Source organism: Mytilus edulis, chromosome 5 (assembly GCF_963676685.1).
Source record: "Mytilus edulis chromosome 5, xbMytEdul2.2, whole genome shotgun sequence".
Classification (NCBI taxonomy): Eukaryota; Metazoa; Mollusca; class Bivalvia; order Mytilida; family Mytilidae; genus Mytilus; species Mytilus edulis.
In genome coordinates this window covers 72,197,918-72,219,581 of record NC_092348.1, presented here as the reverse complement: position 1 = coordinate 72,219,581, position 21,664 = coordinate 72,197,918, and the positions used below count along the sequence as shown (strand labels likewise).

General features: G+C 31.2%; 1 protein-coding gene across 1 annotated transcript; it reads left to right on the top strand.

Moving 5' to 3' along the window:
• The first annotated feature begins 127 nt into the window (after positions 1 to 127).
• On the top strand, positions 128 to 19,888 carry LOC139524394 (glycogen synthase kinase-3 beta-like). The gene is made up of 9 exons (XM_071319165.1): positions 128 to 548; positions 7,412 to 7,602; positions 8,369 to 8,452; positions 9,528 to 9,638; positions 10,119 to 10,249; positions 11,541 to 11,647; positions 12,976 to 13,169; positions 14,250 to 14,436; positions 16,660 to 19,888. The coding sequence occupies exons 1-9, from the start codon at positions 464 to 466 to the stop codon at positions 16,803 to 16,805; spliced, it is 1,236 nt and encodes a 411-aa protein (XP_071175266.1). The 5' UTR covers positions 128 to 463; the 3' UTR covers positions 16,806 to 19,888.
• The last annotated feature ends 1,776 nt before the right edge of the window (positions 19,889 to 21,664 follow it).

Sequence of the window (21,664 nt, the reverse complement as noted above, 5' to 3'; positions counted from 1 at the left end):
AAAAATTATCCTTAATGTGCCTCCTTTTAACGTCATACGTCAACTGTCTCGTGTTGCATATTTTACGAGTACGGAAAGTGCCGAACAAGCTAATTCTGGTGTGTGATTGGTTAAAAATTGTATTCTCGTGATATCACGAAGATTCACGGCCATGTTCTCGCCCGTCATTGTAGATCACCCATTGGAAACCAAATTTGCATTAACATTGTGCTATCGATTAACAAATCGGGTTGAATAATAGTGGAAATAGAACCCTTTAACTCATTTAAATGTGCCCATATATTCTTCATTGAATTTTGATGGAAAAAGACATATGTAATAAGTGAATACTGGACTTAAAAGTGAATATAAACCTTCGTTTATCTTGATTTCCTTGGAATATTTACGAGCGCCATTTGGGAGATGTGACTGACAGGCTACATCTAAGAATATCAGTTTTAATGACTTTTAATCCTTCTAGATCATGAGTGGACGTCCCAGAACAACGTCCTTTGCTGAAGGAAATAAAGCCGGATCGACTGCACCTTACGGCGGAATGAGAACAATAAGTAGGTATCCTCCATCAGTTGCAGTACCGAATTGGGTCATCACACAATCAACATGGCGACCAAGAAATTGCTAATGATTTCCATTTACAGCTACATAAATTTAAGTTTCTGCATTTAACATTTTACCCATACGATTTCCCTTTCATTATACACATTGGTTTGAAACCACGTTGTCAACAGCCAAGTCTGAACAACTGCACATCGCATGACTAACTGATATAATATGAAAAAGTGATTCACAATATAAAAATTGCATCCAAGGCACTGACCTACCCCAATAATAACCTATATACATGTGCTGCAAGATGAAAAGTATAATATAAAAGAATTTGCAGCTATCAGTGCTGTGTCAAACAATTATTTCATGCTGTAATAAGTCAATATAAGACAGGTGTGAAAAAGATTACATGGGGGCGATAAACAAGGACAAAATTATTCACTGTCTAAAAGAATCCAATCCTTGCTACAAATTGTAGAATGAAAAAAATGTCTCCAAAAGATGTCATCAGGGCTTTTCATTTAAGCCGGTAGCCGGCGGAAATCGCCGTTTGCATTGGTTTCAAGTGCCGGCTACTTCACTGACAAAAATATAAATTAAAAAAGACAAAAATATCTTTTTCAAATGTTTACAAGCAGCCGAGAGACGTATTGTCGCAAAGTCGCGGTCACGATAAACAAGGATGAGAAGTCAGTGTTTACCTTGGGCTAAATATAGTTCACATGAATTCAGGTCACTGATTGGCTGTCTATTTAAAGTCAGAATGCATCGTTTCTTTTCAAAGATAACAAGAGAGACGTTCCGGTGGTCATTGAACGATAACAATAGAGACGTTCCGATGGTCATTAACTCGTTGGCTTTTTTTTTGGCTTATAAAACGTGAAGACAATCAGATAGGATGACAATCTTATGTTATGGAATAATAGCAGTCAAATTAAAGAAAATACAGTAGATCAATTTGTTCAGAATCTGGAAAACAGTATCTTTTGAAGTTCATTTTTCAAAACCCACGTGGTGTTCAGAGAATCAAGGTCAAAAACGAAAGTAGAATATTGTCGACTCGACCACAAATAAATAACATTTCCAAATGATTTATGTATCCCGACTTATTGAACAGTATACAAAAAAGCGAAAATCAGAGGATATATCAATTTTCTGTCAATTTGAGAAATAATTGTATGATTTAAATACGTGTAACAGTCTTTATAGAGAAAAGGTGGGTCATTTGTTTACAAATGCACGTAGTTATGCAAAATAAATCAATCAAGATTTCTAACAAACCAAATTATTATAAAAATAAAACTCCTTTAAAAGTAAATGAATTTTAAGCATAAGGTAATAAAATAAAAAACTATAACATAAAAAAAATGAAATATCTTTGAGATTTTTTTTTTCTTTAATTTCATACATAAAAAATGGTCATTTGAAAGATGATAATAGATGCCAGGAGATTGCTAAAATGCAGGATTTTGCTCTATTTATGCCAGAGCTTCTGGTGGCCTTGAGCGGACCCCAGACCCCCTGCCGTAAGGCACCAAGAGCTTGGTGGGCGTCCGGCTTCGCCGAACGCATGTTACAGTCGCCTATTATTTTAATTGAGCCTTCTACTTCAATTTCAAGGGAAAGCCCTGTGTCAATTTTTTTCCATTTTGACTGAACATGTTTGTCTTGCAACTGGTATCAGGCTGACATGGTTCTTCTTGGTGACTGGGGCAATGACATTGTTTTCCTTCCATTGCACCTTCTTTCTGGATCCTCAAAAGTGATATACATGTACAATTGCCGGGTTGTTCATCACTGATCACAACCAACAGTTGCTCAGCTCTCTTCATCGGGAATTTTTCATTAGAGTTAATTTATCCCCAAAATAACAGGCTTCTCAAAAAAAATATCCAGTACATTTAACTCAATTGTTTTACAGCACAATATGTATGTTGTTTTATCTAGAACTTAATAAGGGCATGGTAATTTATTTATCAAAAGGGCACTTGCGCGTTGCCTACATGTATGCAAAAAAGGGCACATACATAAACTAGTAAGTTACACATACTCAGGGTTTCTCATTTAAAAAGATATATAAATATCTCAGTGACGTCAGGTGCTCCAATTGATAAACAGATCCAGCTCAACATGTGGCACCAGTCATATTGCTCATTTTATTTCAAACCCGGTAAATATTCTAATTGATAGGTCACTTTCGTGAAAATGGAACAGGATTGCAGTTTCCACATAAGGAACATCAAATATCATCTGTGAAACGGATATTCCAGAATGGTCAACCAAATCGTGATGGCATCCTTAAAATTTAAGAAGGGATGATTTAAATTTCATCATTTGGAACTCTTGGTTTAATATCTTCCTAGTTACTGTAACAGCAACCCTCTATCAAGGAAATCATCATAGGAAAAACAAGCCTGGGAATATTGTATCAATTGGGAGATACATATGGACCATAATTTGCTATTGGGCTCCGTTTCCTATAACTAAAGAAAAGTGATAAAATTTGAATTACTGTAAGAAAAGTTGTAACTGCATCTAAAGATGCCATTATTTTTATTAACATACAAGTGTATGCTACTCTTCCCTAGAAAAAAATTTGAAATATACGGATTTCAAAGATTCTACAACCGTATTTTTGTGTCGTTTCTCGAGTTACTTTTTGCTTCCGAAGAGCATAACGCTGACTGATTTATAGATAATCGTCACCGGCAAATTCGTAACTTTTGCTTTCAAATAACAAAGAACATCGACCAATAAGAATAGTGAGAAGAAAATGCCGAGAACTATAAGTATTTATGTAGCAGATGTAAGAACAGTGGCGTGATTTTTGTGTCCGATTTCGTAACGCAAATTTTAGATGATGTAATCTGCTTTGTTGTAATAGAATTCTTAAAAACAATATGCAAATATGAACTCTCGCGAGATGTTCAAACAGTTAAATCAGAGATGATTTACATTCTTGTTTTGATCTTCGTAATAATTAAGTAAGAAAATGACGTTATCGTTATGCGTTATATTTCACACGAAACAGAAGTCCAGTTATTTATTAAAATTGTTTTTGTCCTTAAGTTCTAATCATTTCCGGTCATACGTGAAACATGTGACTAACATGTGATCATGCCCTTACAGCCGGACATACGATATACTAGTTCTAAACATTGTTTTTGTTTCCAACGGGATGTTAGCAAACATAATCTGTAGACTTGTTTCGACTTGTTTAAAAAAGGAAAATACAATTTTCAAAGAGATTGCGCCGGGGGTCTATTATTATTCCTATGTGCATAATGTTACATACGATCTTGTGTGAAAATAAATGCCCAATGACTTGACAAAATCGATTTCAAATTTGACCGACGTTTAAACACACTACGTTTCCCAATAACGATGTAAAGGGTCCTTGGAAAATTCAATCGAAATTACGTCTCTTATCATAGTGCCGATGTTCGTTGGATTGATTTTGCTTCAGCAGTAAATATTACTGGATATTTTAGGTGAATAAAGATAATTAAATGATAAATGCATGTTAATATACCGTTACACTTGGAATGTACAAAGTTGGTAACTTTGTCACAATTTTTAATTATTTTTTTTATTCATGTTCTGCAAACACTTTTCAGAAACGCAATAAACTTGTCAAAGGAAAAGTAAACTTTTACCAGGCATGACTTGAAAGGAAGTACTTTATTGTTTTTAGCCCACAAAAGTAAGTTAAAATGTGGAAACCATGTAGATGGTGTACAGGTCACAAATATCACATGGTGCCTATTTTAAAGATTTTAATTCCAAGTTAAAAGTTTTTTTCTTTACTGGATTTACAGAATTTTACATTGCCAATGATTTGGAATAAATTTTATATAACTGGAATTTCAAAAACCAAATATAAATATATTTTTTTGGCCAAAACATCAAGATACAACGATTATGGTATCCTGTATCAATGAAGAAAATATGGAAAATTCTGAATAAATTGTACTAATTGTTTTCAAAACAAGCACATATTTAGGAGTTTTATAATACTGTTACATTTAAGATGGATTTTAAGAAAAAGTATACTGTTCAGATTATTTTAAGCAGATTTTGCAATAAAATAAAACTAAAAAAATGCTTTCGGTTTCTTATGGTTTCCTGTCACGTTTAAAAAAAACTTTAATATAACATTGAAAATAGATTTTAAATATTAACATGAAGCAAGTAACACTAGTAATGGTGTTTATTTATGCCTTTTGAATTATATTGTGCAAAATAAAGAAAATAAAGATTGGTTTCCTGTTTGGTTTCCTGTCACGTAAACGGTGAATCAAAATGTATTAATTTTTTCTCGAAAAACTCAATTGTTCCATTCATACTATTCTAACACCAACACAACCCACAAAATAAAAGTTAAAATTTTAGAACTTATAAAAAAGGATACAAAAAGAAACCAAAGGCCGAATACCAAATTATGGTCCATATGTATATACAATGTACTCCGTATAAAGCAGGCACTGCTGGAATGTTGCTACATAAAGTTTACAATTGGAAGTTGAACTCATGTCTTTTGTCTTTTAAGTTTTGTTTTCTACTGGCCAGCTGCTATGTTCTCTTACTAGTCAACTAGTACTACATTAACAGAGCAGAGCTGAAAGATGGCAGGGCTCACGCCTTTCTGACTCTAAATATTGACAACATTCAATAATTCATGTATAAACTTTCTAAATCCAAAATGCAAAAAAATCATTTTGTGGGGAGAAGTTATTCCATTTTCCATGAATTTGTGCTATTTTAAGGAAAAAGACTCGGCTAAGAAAATAAATACTTTCAAAAGAATACTTTAATGGGGACTGGTTTCCAATTTGACGGGTTGTCCCCAACCTGTTTTAGATGCTACAATGTAGTCATTTATAAATATCAAAATGGTAGAATTGTAGTACATTTGTATATTTTACAGGATGAGAAAAATATAACTGTTTTTTCTTAAAATGACAATTTTATTTATGACATAAAATGAGGCTACTGTCATGACTGTTAAGTTATTCTTTGTCATGAAATTAATTGGACTGAACAATACAAAATAAGAACTTAAATTCATTGTACATGTAAGATACTGTTGGCCAGATACATATGTAAATTTATCTTTGTAAAAACCAAACATTATAGTGCAGCATGCCAACAAGCACTTCTCCCTGAGATTCTGAAGGATGAGTCCTGTAACTATGCCAGTTCACTGACATTTATGGTACATATAAATATAAAATAGAGAATGGAAAATAGGAATGTGTCAAAGAGACAACAAACCGACCAAAGCAGAAAACATCAGAAGCCCACCATCAGACTACACGAAATACGTCGGACAAATCCGGTGAATAATGGATCGGTCTGGTAAAATTTGGTTGAATTCCGGTCCAAAATTTCATTCGGTCTGGTAAAGCTAAAATGTAGGATGCTTCTAGATTGAATGTCCTGTAAAAATAAAATTCATTCGTGTAGTCTGCACCATGTTTATAAATCCAACAGAAAAAATCTGGTTATTATAACTACAAAAGTACATAGACTCTCAAAAAGATTTTTTATGTGACTGTCAATTCAAATTAATCTCATGTTGAATGAGATTCAAAATGTCTTATACATGTACATGTACATGCATGACATGTATGCAATTAAAATATGGTAGAAAATTAAGAATACTAAACATGACAATTGCAAATGGACAGAATCAACTGGTATACTTGTATGTTTGTTCCTTATCTTCATAGTGAAATTAGAATATGCATGAATATATTCAAAAGTAATATACATGTATATTTTATATTCTGCTGAAGAATATTACTGAATATATGAAGGAAAACAAGTTGTACCACCACAGGACAAAAGTATACAAATGAGAAAGCATATTGTTATGTTGGTCAAGCAACTTTAAACATCTGTAGACAAATGTAAAAAGTTTTCCCAATCAGATTTATAAATTGCTATTTCGACTTAATTGGTTAAACTATAAATGCTATAGGTTAACATTTGATTTTTTTTTCTTGATTTGTTATACATTATAATATATGATTATATAATTAATATTAAAGGTAAACAATTAATTACATCAAACGAAAATGACAAAACAGACATTTTGTCATTGTTCATTACACAATATTGTTTCTTTTACATGTATGAACATCACTAATTGATAAGTAATTAGGAAGATTATAACATAGATTAGTTTATATTTCATTAATTAGTCTTTTCATCTTTAGAAATGTTGATGACCTATTTCCCTAGGGTGTTTATTTATTAGAGATATGATTGTATAGCAATTACAAAAAAATCACTTACATGTACATCATGATTCTTTTTCAAACCTTGGATTGATTCAAACAAAACTGGGAAATAAATTAGGCAGAAAAATGTGCAATTGACAAAACTTATTTGTATTCTAACTGTAAAAGAAAATGAAAAATTAAATTATTTTATCTTCTTAGGACTCTCGTTGCTTTTCTTTTCCAAATGTAACTATTTATTATCAAAACTATGAAACTACAATATTTCTTTACTTCTAAGTGTAAAACAAGCCCAGTATTACCCATTTCTGTCAGTTCATGTATTTCCCAACACAAAAAAGAAATCTGTTATCCCACCTTTTGCTAATCCTGTTGTCCAATGGAGGTTATTAAGTTACATATATATTTAGGTATATTGATATCATATGTATATAAAACCTTTCATTCATAAGTAGGGGTCTAGTACAACCTGAGACAGACAAGGGTCCACGTCATACATGTATAGCAGTATTTACACTGGGTATTCATGCCTGCTGAATATAAGAGATATGGTCCATAGGGGTATATTTTGTTTTTTTAAGACACAAATTGACAATGCAATACTTTCATTCTTATTTCAGGTAAAGACGGTAGTAAAGTGACAACTGTTTTAGCCACTGCTGGAACAGGATCAGATAGAACACAAGAAGTGTCATATACTGATGCAAAAGTTATAGGAAATGGTTCCTTTGGGGTAGTTTATCAAGCCAAGCTAGTCGAAACCAATGAACTTGTTGCTATCAAAAAAGTCTTACAAGACAAAAGATTCAAGGTCAGTAGTAATCATATGAATTTCATAGAATTGAAAGGGAGATTAATCTGCTTTTTTATCAATTTAACATTACTTCCGAACAAATGTATTCCACTGTTATAGTGTTATAGTGTTTTGAAAAGGTATTGCAAACATTTGTACGAACAAAATGTACATTTATATATACAGTCTATAAAATCGGTCTAAATATGCTTTTTCTGACAGAACTCAGGTTATTTTTTTGGTTGTACAAGGGGCTTGCTGGTCCATATGTTTCAGTGCAAATGCCTTTCAACAAATTATCTTCAAATTAATTGTTGCTATTGATGAAAAAATTAAGGCTGTGGTTATATATTTAATGTTTTGTTTTAACATGTTTTAAGGAGAAACGAAAAGAACAAGGGGAAACCAAAATTTTTGCTTTTTGAGTTTTTGTTCATCTATTCAAATTGTTTTCCAGATTAATTTTGGGGTTTCTGTTTGCAGCAAATCATGGACTAGGGGATTATTTTGGTCCCTAAGGGTAATCAGAAACCCCTTTGGAGAATTTATTGATACTTCTTTAAACTATACCAGCTAACATGAGTCATGACTAAAGCCCTGGGTGCACCTCTTTTTAACCAATCTAGTATTGTGGTTTCCCTAGGAAATCATAGATGTTGTCATTGCTTTATATCATATTTATGTGAGGACCTGCAGCTCATTCTGTAAGCTTTCCTTGCAGTTTGTCTCATATATTCAACGTCATTGTCATGTTAATAATGTACTGTTTTATTTATATTTTTAGAACAGAGAATTGCAAATAATGAGGAAGCTTGAACATTCAAATATTGTGAAATTAAAATATTTCTTCTACTCAGCTGGAGAAAAGGTAATTATTATTCCTTTGTCTAGATATCAAGTGACAAAATGTAAGATATATATGAACGTTGTATGTTAAATATTTTCTTTATCTATAGTTCTTTCTGTTTGTTAATTGACATGGAGCTACCCTGAAACTAATTGATATCAAAATGATTTGTTGTCCAGGTGTAGTTATATTATTAGTTGTTTTGGTTTGTTTTTTTTTTACCAGAAAGTTTGTTCAATAATAATGATGTAATACAGTTTATGTAACATGTACACCAACATATTCATGGCTGAAATTCAAAATATTATTTTCATAAATGATGGCTTTTCCAATAGACAATTTACATGTATAGAACATCAAAATTATGGAAATATAATCTTAAGCTCATGGTCTTCCTGTTGAAACAAGCATCTGAAAATTGAAGAACTTTTAGCTTTAAGAAAGTATACGAATTTCATATATGAAAAGTATGAGTGAGAATAAATGACAAACTGTATGATACTTATATACACACGTATAAATGTGAAATAAGAGTTACAAAAAATGAAGCCATAAATAACCGCTGGTGTCTATGAAATGTAAATGTAGGCAAAATCAAGAGAGTTATTAAATGATGTGGAAAATTTTGTTAGTAGACATAGTTAACATTCTTTTAAAGCTTAAACCATAACAAAGACAATATGACAGAGTTGTAATAGTTATTGATAAAGTAAACTTCATCATTTTGTTTAGTGTGTGCTATTAGAATTGCATTTAAACAGTTATGCAAAAAAAGGGAAATTGATTTTGACATCAGCTCTTACACATGGATGAGGATGAGTAAAAAATGATGTAACTGTATCTATACATTATTACATAACAAATAAAAATCAGCATGAAAAATTCATATGCGATATTAGACAATCAATAAAAGCATTTCAAACAATCAGGAATCATATTTACTTATTAATTTACTTGCATCCATAATTCACAGATATCCCTGATTACCACATAAAATAAATCAGTTGACTATACAACTTATCATTTTTTCCTGTGTTTTCTTCATTTCTTATTAATCATATTTTATGTACCTATATTTTTTTTATTTTTTTTTTAGAAAGACGAAGTGTTCCTAAATTTAGTCCTAGAATATGTTCCTGAGACCGTTTACAGAGTAGCTCGACACTATAGTAAATCCAAGCAGACGATTCCTGTTTTATATATCAAGGTAAGATGTTACAGAAAATACAGTGTTTATTTTGTTACAGGAAAAAATTATACACAGAAACCTTGCAACCATATGATTGTCAACATCCATATCCACATTACGTTTTGTTTTAGTTCATTTATATTCTATTACATGGCACAAGAACATCTTGTTTAAATGGCCCATGCAAACATTGTCATCATTTTAAGACATTTTGCTCTTGTTGTCTTGTCTCCTATGTATACCATAAAATCTGAGCTTTCAAAAAAAATCTCATTGTCCGATACCAGATGTTTTTTAAACCAGACATGTCAAAAATCATTCCTAGCATACAACTTGGCCACTGCTACAGTTAAATACCACATATGTGTAAAATAGACATTATAGAAGTTTTTTAAAACAGTTTTTGTAATTATTTTTTTTAAAGATATTTATTGAAGATAGACTTATACATATATGTTTAAAGTTATGGTATCCTAAATATTTTTGTTTCAATTGCAGTTGTACATGTACCAGTTATTTCGAAGTTTAGCATATATTCATTCACAAGGAGTTTGTCATAGAGATATAAAACCGCAGAATTTATTATTAGACCCGGAAACAGGTGTACTCAAGTTGTGTGACTTTGGCAGGTAAGATAGATTGATAAAAAAAAATTGTATTCATACAACAAAACCTTGTATGGCTAGCTTTATAGTTATAAGTTTTCAAGACTTAAAAAAAAAGTTCTTTTGAGATCATCAAAAATATTGTATATATATATTGAACACAAATAATAATTATCAAGTTATATAGTTATAAAAAGATGTGGTATGAGTCTGGGTGCCAATGAGACAAATATCCATCCAAGTCACAATTAGTAAAAAGTAAACCATTATAGGTTAACACGGAGCCTTGGCTCACACCAAACAGATATAAAGGGCCCCAAAAATGACAAGTGTAAAACTATTCAAACGTCTAATCTTATATAAAAAAAAGAAACACTTATGTACCACATCAACAAAAGACAATCACTGAACAACAGATGCCTTACCTAGGACAAGTGCAAACATAAGTCGGTTGAAATGTTTTAATAGGTGCCAACCTCCGCCTTAACCAGATGTAGTGGTAAAACATTAAAATATAGAAAGGCATGCTTACAACATATCAATTGAAATGGCTTAACTAAATAAAAAACAAAACACATATTAACAAAAACAAGTAAACATACACTGAATGAATAAATTGGATCTACGTGTATGACACATATTAATTGATATGGCTTAACTCAATCAAAAGCATAGATTAACAAAAACAAGTAAACATACACTGAATGAATAAATTGACACAATATAAATTCTACATAAATAAGAAAGTTTGTAAGGGCTATTCCAGAAAAAAATGTATGGGGGGGTTGGAAGGCACATTGTATTAATAATACATGGGTTATTGGTATCAGAGCAACTTTTCCCACTATACTGCACTACAATTCTCAATTACAATTGTCTGGGCGGCAGGTGCTGACAAAAACTGCCTTCCAACCCCCCCATACATTTTTTTCTGGAATAGCCCTAATGTGTGTAGTATCATCATTTTAAATTTTGGAGTTATCTTTCTTTGTCTTAAATTAAAGTTGAACCATGATATATTCCTAAATTTGCCTCACAGTGCTTTAATAAGAACAATTCAATATTTAATTTATAGTTGTCAATGCAAGAAGAACCGATTTTTTTTATCAGTGCCTACAAGTTATAAGCTGGCTTTTATATTGACTTTTGAGAAAATAAAGATTAAGTGGTTTAGGCTGAACAGTTTATTGTTATGATGTTAAATTATATAATAGTAAGTATAATTGTGTTTTTGTCAATAAACTTCTATCTGTCAAAAGGACAAACTTTAACATGCTAGACTTGTGTTTATAAAATGTCCATATCTTCATTTCAGTGCCAAGGTTTTAGTAAGGGGAGAACCCAACGTTTCATACATTTGTTCAAGATATTACAGAGCTCCAGAGCTAATATTTGGTGCTACAGACTATACATGTCAAATAGGTATTTAACTTTTCATAACTAACTACAGGCAGCAATATCATGAAATTTAAAATATTCAAATGATTTTAGTCAATTTCAAAAGCTTGTCATTGGGAAGGTAAAAAACATTTTCAATGGTAATGCTATTTTGTCACAGTTTTCAAATTCTGTAGGACATTACCATCCTTGTGATGCATTGTGCTAGTACCATAAAAATGGTGTCATACTCATAGTGAACAACTGATGTACCCCTATTTTTGACATTATGTCTGCTTGTTTTGTTCACACTTTGTTCAATATTGTTGTCAATATCATGGAATTTTATATGACTGTCATGAAGTTAGAGTTTAAGCTAGCTGTAAAACCAAGTTGAACTCTCTATTTTTCTAAACAAAAGAAATGCCTTTTCCAATTCAGGAATATGAGATTTGTTTTCTAATTGTTTGATGTGTTTGACCTGTTGGACTTTCTATTTTGAATTTTCCTGCAGTATTTTTGTTATTTTACTATTTTAGTGGTTAACAGGAAGAAGTATTGATTTATATAAACAGTGAAATATTGATTTTTACATAATTTTAAATTTAAGTTTAGGCATTTAAATGTCAAGTTATGGATCAATTGAATGTCAAATTTTACGTCTGAATATGGAGGTGTAAATAAACACAAGCCCATCAAATTCCAAAGTTTCATCTCCAAAGTAACTATTTTCACACTTATCATTCTTTTGAGTATTGCTGATGTAGCACAATTTTCTGATAACTTTAAACTCATTACAAGTCAAAATTATATCTTGAATCTTTTCATGACAAAATAGTATGAACTAAATATCAAAATTACCCATCTTGGATATTCTGACAGTAGGTTGGTTTATTTCTGAATATTTATTTCAGTCAATTTAACTAAAGACATTTTTATTGCAAATATGACCATTTTGGGACTGTAGACTGTGTTTGATACATTATATGTTTTACATCAATTAAAGTTGTACTACTGATTCGCTTTGATTTGTAGATGCTAGTTTCATCTTTTCAGATTTAAGAAATTCTATTGATACACAACATGCACAAGACAGCTGACTTTGATTTTGCCAATTCAAGTTACATTTTATGAGACAGAAACTATATAGACAAATGTAGAATTGATATGGTTGAAACTTTCCTATTAAAATCAAACTGCAATGAATTACTATCTTAATCTACAGAGCTTTTTCAAAATATTTTGTTCCCAACATTTCCCACTGATTCAGACTTGTCAAGTTTGAATTCTCAAGTTTTCTTTTTACTTATTTAATGTATATGACCATGATGACTATTGTTGCAATGTTTGAATTATTCTGTCCTTATTTTCAGATGTGTGGTCTGCAGGGTGTGTACTGGCCGAATTACTTCTAGGCCAGCCTATATTTCCTGGGGACAGTGGCGTTGATCAACTGGTAGAAATAATAAAAGTCCTAGGCACCCCAAACAGAGACCAAATAAAAGAAATGAATCCTAATTACACGGAATTTAAATTTCCACAGATAAAAACACATCCGTGGAACAAGGTTTGATATTAAAAAATATTATTATACATCATATGAGTGAACTATTATGTGATTCTGTGTCAAAACATAGGTAAAGGTTGACCTCAAGTATTTGTTAATTTTACAGATAAAAATGTCTTGCCTTTATAACTATTTGATTGTCATTTTGCTTTTGAAGGCATAAACATAGGCAAAAAAAAAACCCAATTTTGAAACTGACTAAAAGCATAAAAAAACTCAAAGATAACTGTTAAACGACAAAGTGAAAAGCTAAAGCAAACTTGGACAAAAGATATAATGTAACCATCAGTGAGATGGTAATTCAATGATACAAGAAATTTAAAAGACATCTTGATGTCAACATATTTTTTCAACTTTTGGAATAGTGTCCAAACAATTTGACAAAAAAAGTTGTATTTACATTTGAGACTATCAATAAGATGCAATAAACTATTGAATCTGAATCTGCAATCAACACAAAGTGTCATCAACTGCAAAATCAGTATGAAACAAAAATGACCACTAATCATCTTTGTAATGTCAATTATTATAAGAAAAAACAAGATGGACAGAAAAGAAAATACAATAAAGAATGAAAAGAGAAAAGCAATTCAAATTTGTAAACAGGAACAGAAGTTATAAAAACAACATAAAAAGGTCATGCTGTCCTTGAAGCAGATTTTGTAAATCTACATACTACACAAAATATATCAATAAAGACAGAACTACAATTTCACATTTTATAGCATTTTCATAATTTACATGTGATGTCATCAGATTTCCTCTGAAGACATCACACATTATAATATGAGGACACTCTTTAATAGCAGTTTGAATATCCCTAAAAAAAAAAAAAACTTATTTACAACACTTGCCATTGCAAATTATCTTGTTGACCGAGGCTGTCATTTTATAAAATTATGTAAATATGTGACATGGCCTGTTTACTGTACCTTGGCAACAGTAACTTAAGATAATGAAGAAACTCCCGCTATCTGGATGTTACGTTTTTGTGCACTTTTACCCTTGAATATACGATGTATTATGGGAAATAAATTATCTTGAAGTATTATATATTAAAATAACTGATTTGTATTGTAGGTTTTTAGACCAAGAACACCACAAGAGGCTATACAGGTTGTCAGTCGGTTATTAGAATATATTCCGTCAGCTAGAATATCTCCTCTTGAAGCATGTGCTCATTGTTTTTTTGACGAATTGAGAGAACCATCTACAAGGTTACCCAATGGTAGAGAATTGCCACCCTTATTTAATTTCACCCCTCAAGGTAAGTACATGCATGACATAAATTTACATCTTTATTTTTACTTTCTAAGTTTTTCATGTCATGTTAAAAATGGAATTGAAAAAAATCTTTACTTCTGGACTTGCATTAGAATTATCCAATATGTGGAGATCCAGTTAAATTGGATGGTTTAGAACTTAGTTTCTTTTAAATAACAAAAAACCAACAGCTTGAAGAACTGTTACTTTTAAATCATTATAAGTCATAGTTGGGCACTTTTGATACATTAGGTGTTAATTTTATCTTTTCATCAATCCTCTTTTTGTTTCCGTTGAGGGCTATTCCAGAAAAAAATGTTTGGGGGGGGGGGGGGGGGGGGGGGGGGGGGGGTTGGAAGGCACATTATATTAATAATACATGGGTGATGGGTATCAGAGCAACTTTTCACACTATAATGCACTATAAGTCTCAATTACAATTGTCTGGGTGGCGGGTGCTGACAAAAAGTGCCTTCCAACCCCCCCATACATTTTTTTCTGGAATAGCCCTGACATGATTTAGTGTTCATCATTAGTGTCCAATCGCTATATTCTGGAGTATAACTTACTATGCAAACTGATATGGGTTTTCTTTTGGTAAAGACTTTTTGTACCCTATATGAACAAGGCTATTGCAATCACCTTGTCCATTTATACATACACCTAATAAATACTTTTGTCACACATTTCTTCATACATGTCAACCTCTGACAATGGGAAATCATGTCATGACATGACATGATATGTCAAAAAGCGTGTAAAAACGCGTGGCGTAGATGCGGACTTGTTTATATGAATGTGGTAATTTTCATAATTTCATACAAATTTGTGAATATAAAAAAAACAAAATATATTCTACTGTGAACTTTTATTGTATTAAACAGTGGTCTGTTATGTTGCTTTTAAAGCACCGTCACTAGGCACATATTCAAAATAACTGCCAGTTTCAAGTTTAGTTACATTTATTTGATAACAGCACACAATACAAATGTAACATAGTCAAGTTCTGATCAGATTTCAGTGTCAATTTCTTTATAATTGAAAAGGCTCTCCCACAGTAGGAATTGATATTTGACTGAATTAGCTTCATCAAGATTTGAAAGAATGTCATAATATTGGTTTATTTTGGCAATGTAAAATGTCATCTATTATCTCTGCCATTGCTCCCATTGCTATTGCCTGGTTAAAACTGGGTAGTTCATCAGAAGAAAGCTGGTATTATGAGAGCTGATCCAACAGTTCTGTGATATTTTTATCCCCATGGCCTGTAGAAATCTGTTGCCGTGTTGGCTAGATTTGAAACTGAAATTGAAAAAGAAAAATGTTTTATAAATTTGATTTCCATTAGATAAACATGTTAAATGCTTATTCAAATAGCTACATTGTATTTCTCCTCTCACATGTATTGTTTTTTTATCATTGCAACATAGAATGCACAAATTAAGCGTTACTTGTCACTCGATCATTTAAACTCGAACTCCAAAATATAATTTATAAATCTTGAATCTTGCCGTACACATCGTTTAGGCTTAACAATCGGCACTTTAGACAACGGTACAGGCCCTGAAAGTGACCTCTTTCTGTGCACATTTCCCCTATAAAGTGAATTTGAAAGAAAGTCACAAAATCGTTAAAACTAATCACAAACTACTTACCTTTTACTGTTTGGCCATAGAAAAATAAACAATATGGCAGCCAAACAATTACTTCGAATTTTTCGGTATTTATCGCCAAATAAGGAAAAAAACCGAGAATAGCGATATCACTAACGACCAAAAAATGAAAAGAACGAAAAAGTGTAATTGCGTGTAAAGTGGTGAAAAGCGTGTACACGCCATGTGACAAAATCCTCGCGTGTAAACCGTTGAAAAAGCGTGTATTACACGCGAATATCATGTCACTTGACATGTATGCATTTCTTATCAACTGAATGTCTATTTAGGACTAACAGCTTGTAAGTGATGAGTGATCACATCTGTCAGACTCCATCAGGGGTATTCTTTGCAAGCTAACATTTGCATTCTTGTGAAACTTTGTGTGCACCTGGTGAACATGATGAACTTAATGATGAAATGCTTTTCCTGCAAATACATAATCTTTACTATGATTTTTAAGCAGTACAGTAGCAATATACCTTATAATTCAAAAATGTTTATAGATAAGAATAGTATTATTTATAATTACTAGTGGAATGAAAAATTAAATTAACCTGTTACTTATATTTCAGAATTATCAATACAGCCTAATCTCAACCCTAAACTTATACCTCCACACATTCGTGCCATTGTAAATGACGGGCCACAAAGCTCATCTCAGGACACTACAACCAACCCAGATGCCCAGGGTACAACAGCCACTGGAGGCACAGCTTAGAGATATATTACGATTTTAGTGAATCTACAGCAGGGATGTCACCAATGAATAGTTTTACAATGATGTGATATGATAAAATTCGTTGATTGGAGATTGGCATGTTTTAATTTTGATCATCCTCTTACTGCAAGTAAAACATTGGGATGATTATGATGATGATAAATTGTTGACGGATATTGTTGAAGCTTGTGATTATAGAAAACAATTTTTATCTGAAATAATCAATGGCATTTTTATCCACGATTTTATTAGTTATATTCATACAGAGTATGAAATTTTTAATAATGATTGTTCAGCGGATGCCAAATAGACTCCAATCATACTGCCGAACATTTGTTTGACGGACAGAGTTTGCATGAGTGTGTAAATGAATGAATGAATTGTTGTGAATGTTACTTGTTATAGCAGTACAGAATACCAGTATACAAAAGAAAGCATTGTAGACATTACCTATGTTCAGGCTGACTACAATGCTTACTTTCAAAGGTTAGAAAGCATTTTTAGTAAAGTGCTTTCTTGCCTATAAGTTATGATGATAGTCCACTAACTTCGATGTCTCCTTATTACTTAATCTGCATTCTATTGATTCGGTTTTATATAACAAAGAAATTGATAGAATGTAGTATGTGATTCATATTTTTATTTATTTGAGCAGAACTTACTTTGAAAGTGAAGAAATTGTTTTTTATAAACAAGAGTACTGCTACATATGGATTACATTAAGAGAGAGAAAAAAATACTGATAGTATGTAATATATTTATTGTTGGGGCTATTCAAGAAAATGTCCTGGGGTCCTTTCAAGGCATTAATATTTAATTTTTTGAGGACGATAGGGCAAGGTGAATTTATTTCAGTGAATTAAAATAAATAATATGTTGATGTTAGGAATCAGAAAAATGTTCCTTAAAAGAACTCAATAGAATGTATTTGGAAACGTCCAGATTTTTTGATATTTTCCATGAAAAAAGCTAACTGAATTTCATGCCAATATTGGCACAAATTTTTCCTGTGATTTTTTATGCTCTTTTGAGATTTGTTTTCGTGTTTCCTTCTCTTATGCTCAATAATTTAAAAGATAGATAGAACAGCTTTGGTTATGTAAGAAACTATGATATGCATGATGTAGCAATTTTTTTAAGTCCAGAGTATGTAAATATTGAATTCAGGACATGGATTTTTTTGCAGCTAAATTCTACAATAAGGAGTAAATAAATACAGCTAGCTTAGGATTTAAACATGCATCTGAATTTTACACATATTCTGTTATAATAATCATAGTAAATGACGCAAATGGATTTTGTTTTAGAAAGAATCCAAAAGCTGACTTATTCGAAAGTGATTTATAGTTTTATTTTTACACATTACCATAAACCAATCTTACAATCAACTGTTTTTACACGTTTTATTATAGACCTTTCACTATTTTAAATGAGATGAATGTTATTTTACTGCAGTTTAACAGCCATTTTGGCATACTGATACTTCAACATCACATGCAGATTTTTGGGTTTAAAAAAATCTTAAACCAAAAAATATACCTTCTACTTTCAGTATAAAAGAACACTATTGTTTCACACTAGTAATCAGAAACAATTAAGAAAAGGGAGCTTCTAATTAAAAAAGAAGTTTTCCTGTTATATGTAAAAAGTATTTATTGATTATGTGATTTTATGAACATAATGAAAGCGTTGACACAGTATGCATGAATCCTTGGAACAAGAGGTCACTACAATGTTGTAAAATTTTCCTTGACATCTATTTATTTGCATTAGCAAAGACACTATTTCTTATCTTCCATTCATGTTATTTATTATTTTCTATATTGTAACATTTTTTTTCTATTGAAAATATTAGTGGAATATAATACAAATGAATTCAGTCTCCAAATAAAAGGAAAAGTGTTTTGTTACTAGTCAGGAGTGGGTTTCACAAAAAAACTTAGGACTAAGATTGATCTTAAGTCATAAACAATACAGTATACTTTACGATCAATCTTAGTCATACTATTTTTGTGTGAAACCCACTCCAGAGGCCTTTTCTGTCTAAGACATTTGATCAAGAGTTTTGGGGATTATTTTAAATATCATTATTTGTACCTTTTATCTTAAAAAAAAAAAATTGACCTGAAAGAGAATTTTACCGACTTTCAATTGATAAAACTGATAAGAATAAATCCTGAAAATACTAAAAATTTGTTGCTAATGTGTTATTGTTATTTTTTCTTTGTGGTAAAGAATTTAAAATAGAATAAATAATTTGTCTGATTTTGTCTACTTATTTTTATATTATTCTAATAAATTATTAATGACTTGATTATGAAAATGAAAATAGAAAAATATAAATGTTATACCAAAAAGTTCTTCTGAAATTGTAAAGTCTCTTCTATGCCAATGCCATGTTCTTAACATGTTTTTTCAAACATTGTACAATGAAAGTTTATAGAAAAACTTTTCAATCCAATGTCTTGTGATATGTTTAAATCAGACTGGAATCTTCAATGACAAGTCTTAAATTGAATTAAGATTCTATAAAACTGTTTCCAGCCATTTACATTTCATTACATCATTATAATGGTATAAAAATTGAAATCTTAAATTGGAATCAGTTACAATTTATTTTATCTATAATATTTCTTTAAGGCATTTCACTTTTTTTTTCTGTCTTGAAATTTGTACACACCATGGAAAAATTGAATTACAAATCCTTAGTGAAAAACTATTTTTAAGGAAGAAATCTGAAAAAGAAGTAGGCATTTTTACACGAGACATTTTAAATTCAGATTCTGCAAGAACGACATTGTTTTCATTACATAACCAGTATTATAATCACAGTTATCGATCACATACAGTGACATATTTCTTAACTGAGATGGAAAACATGTCAGCACTGTATTTTAGTTGACACAGTGAATGATATTTAGTAAATTCTGTGTAATTTAAACATAATGATCAGTGAGGAAAGGTGTATGTTTTAGACACATTTCACTGTAGTTACAATGAATACGTGCATTTTAGGTGACCACATCTGTTCAGTTGTGTATGATGTAAAATGTTGGTAAATAAAAATTAAAGATGACAATAAATCTACGTCTTTTTATGTCTTATTAAACAGTTCCAAATTTATTCATAACCAGGTTTTTACAGCCTTCAACAGTGAGCAAGTTCTTGAAGTTAAATATGGTGCTTTGTTATAGCTTGAGAACCATTTTACCTACCGGTATTCTTCCAAATTTTAATTTATTGTTTTGGTTAGCAAATTTGGTTTTGTTTGATTTTGACAATTTCTGCATATTCTGTTCAGGAGTTATGGCACATGATTAGTATTAAGTGTAAGACATTGTTAAAACAGTTGCATCATTTTTACAGCCTTCAACAGTGAGCAAGATATAGAAGTGAAATGTTATGCTTTGTAATAACTTGAGAACCATTTTACCTACCGGTATTCTTTCAAGTTTTAATTTATTGTTTTGGTTAACAAATTTGATGTTGTTTGATTTTGACAATTTCTGCATATTCTGTTCAGGAGTTATGGCACATGATTAGTATAAAGTGTAAGATTAAAACAGTTGCGTCATTTTTACAGCATCTTGTATTCAATTATTAGCAAAGGCAGGGGATCAGATACAGTTTTTGGAATAACAGGAACTTCAATGTTTTAGAAATAATCTCTTTGCCATATTTCATGTCTTTGTGATAATGGATGGGCCTTTAAGTTTTACCCTTGTCTGTCTATGTCCAAAAATTCCAGTTATTTTCCATTATAAATTGGATATTTTCTAAACTTGTCTCTTCCGCATACTTACTTTAGGTTTGCCTCAACCAAATCTTAGTTATACACAAATTTTAGTCACAATGCTATTAATCAAGTTCAACTTTCACTGTTATCATAACTTATGTGTCCCTTAAAAGATAGAAAATTGATGAATTTGCCATATATTCATTTGCAGGGACATCTGTCCCATGGACACATTCTACTTCTAATTTTGAATCTATAATATTTATTGAACTTTGGGAAATGATCATGATATGCCAAATTACAGTTGCCTAAGTAGTTCTCAATGACCACTCCTGCTTCTACCAAGAAATAGCCAATACTGGAAGTGGCATTTTAACTACAAATATCAATCAATCTGTTCAATATTATGTAAGAATACATCACTTGGATTGAGCAGATCACCATCTAGTTCTCTTACATTAATCTGTGGGTCAACAATAATAGAATTTGGTGTAAGAGCACACTTATCAGGTATGAAGTGACCTACAATCATTACAATTGGTCTAGAAGGGGACTTACCTCTTACCAAGAGTCTACCACTTACTTTCAATTTCCAAGCTTGTTGAACTTCCTTGAAAACCTTTTTGGAAAAACACATCAATATCAACCATATTTACATCTGTCTACAGATTTGAAAAGATTACAATGTTGACTGAAGTACATCAGGAAGACATGCAAGACCCTTCATTTGTTACAAAAGTACCTAGCAACCATAGTTTTCTGGAATCAACAGAATAGCAGCTTTTTGATTTTGACAGACTGCTTAGGATGCGAGTTCCATTTGCATTTTAATGACTACTCATGTCAAAGAAATTGCCCCATATCAATCGATATAAATGAATAGTGGTATCTTATCCTTGGTAATCTCTTGAATTTATTCCATAAGAACTCTTAACTATTAAGATCAATAAACAGCTGCGCATGATAGGCCCTTCCCATTTTCAAAGAATAAAGTTCAATTACTTATCAATGTTATATTTATTATTAGAAATTAATGAAAATCAAAAGGGAGCTTACATTGATAGATATTAACAATTCACCAAAGTTTCATAAGATTTGCTAAAAGCATTTTTGAGTTATTGTC